Below are 626 nucleotides of genomic sequence, written 5' to 3'. Positions count from 1 at the left end.
GTGTGTGTGTGTGTGTGTGTGTGTGAGAGAGTGTGTGTGTGTTTATCTGATGTCTGGTGTTTGCGTGTCTCACCCGTGAGCTTGAAATACAGGAAATCTCCTCTCTGTAATGCTGTCCAACATTTCCTGCATTCCACAGACACAATACTCCATCACCATATACGTGAAGCAGCGGTCAAGGAGCGAACACACCAGCAACAGCCAATCACTCAGTGACCTTACACAACACAGGCTTATCATCGCCAAATAAAACTATTAAAAACAATTAATGAAGCTGAAATACAATAAAATGTAAATTGGATTAGATTAGAAACTAAAATAAAATAAAATTGTTGCCTTAATCCTCAATGGATGCTCTGCAGTGAATGGGTGCCGTCAGAATGAGAGTCCAAACAGCTGATAAAAACATCATAATAATCCACAAGTAATCCACAGCACTCCAGTCCATCAGTTCACATCTGGAGAAGACAAAAGCTGAAACTAATCCATCATTAAGACGTTTTTAACTAAAATACGAGTCCATAATCCATAATAACGCTTCCTCCAGTGAAAAAGTGCATCTCCTGTTGTCTCCTACATTAAAATCCAGTCACATATTTTTTTAGAGCTGTTTTGGCTTGTAAACA

The 626-nt window shown here is 39.0% G+C and overlaps 1 protein-coding gene across 1 annotated transcript in view; it reads right to left on the bottom strand.

Annotated features, from left to right (window-relative positions):
- The window catches only part of LOC107729609 (serine/threonine-protein kinase STK11-like), a gene marked incomplete at its 5' end in the record, with an annotated part of 20,324 nt that overhangs the window by 15,205 nt on the left and 4,493 nt on the right, over positions 1–626 (bottom strand). Inside the window, one exon of the mRNA XM_016540240.1 lies at positions 74–163. Within this exon, the coding sequence (XP_016395726.1) occupies positions 74–163 (90 nt within the window). The remainder of the gene's footprint in view (positions 1–73; positions 164–626) is intronic.

The sequence above is a fragment of the Sinocyclocheilus rhinocerous genome, unplaced genomic scaffold, assembly GCF_001515625.1.
Source record: "Sinocyclocheilus rhinocerous isolate Xijiao unplaced genomic scaffold, SAMN03320098_v1.1 scaffold488, whole genome shotgun sequence".
Lineage (NCBI taxonomy): Eukaryota > Metazoa > Chordata > Actinopteri > Cypriniformes > Cyprinidae > Sinocyclocheilus > Sinocyclocheilus rhinocerous.
This window is presented reverse-complemented; position numbering and strand designations above follow the sequence as displayed.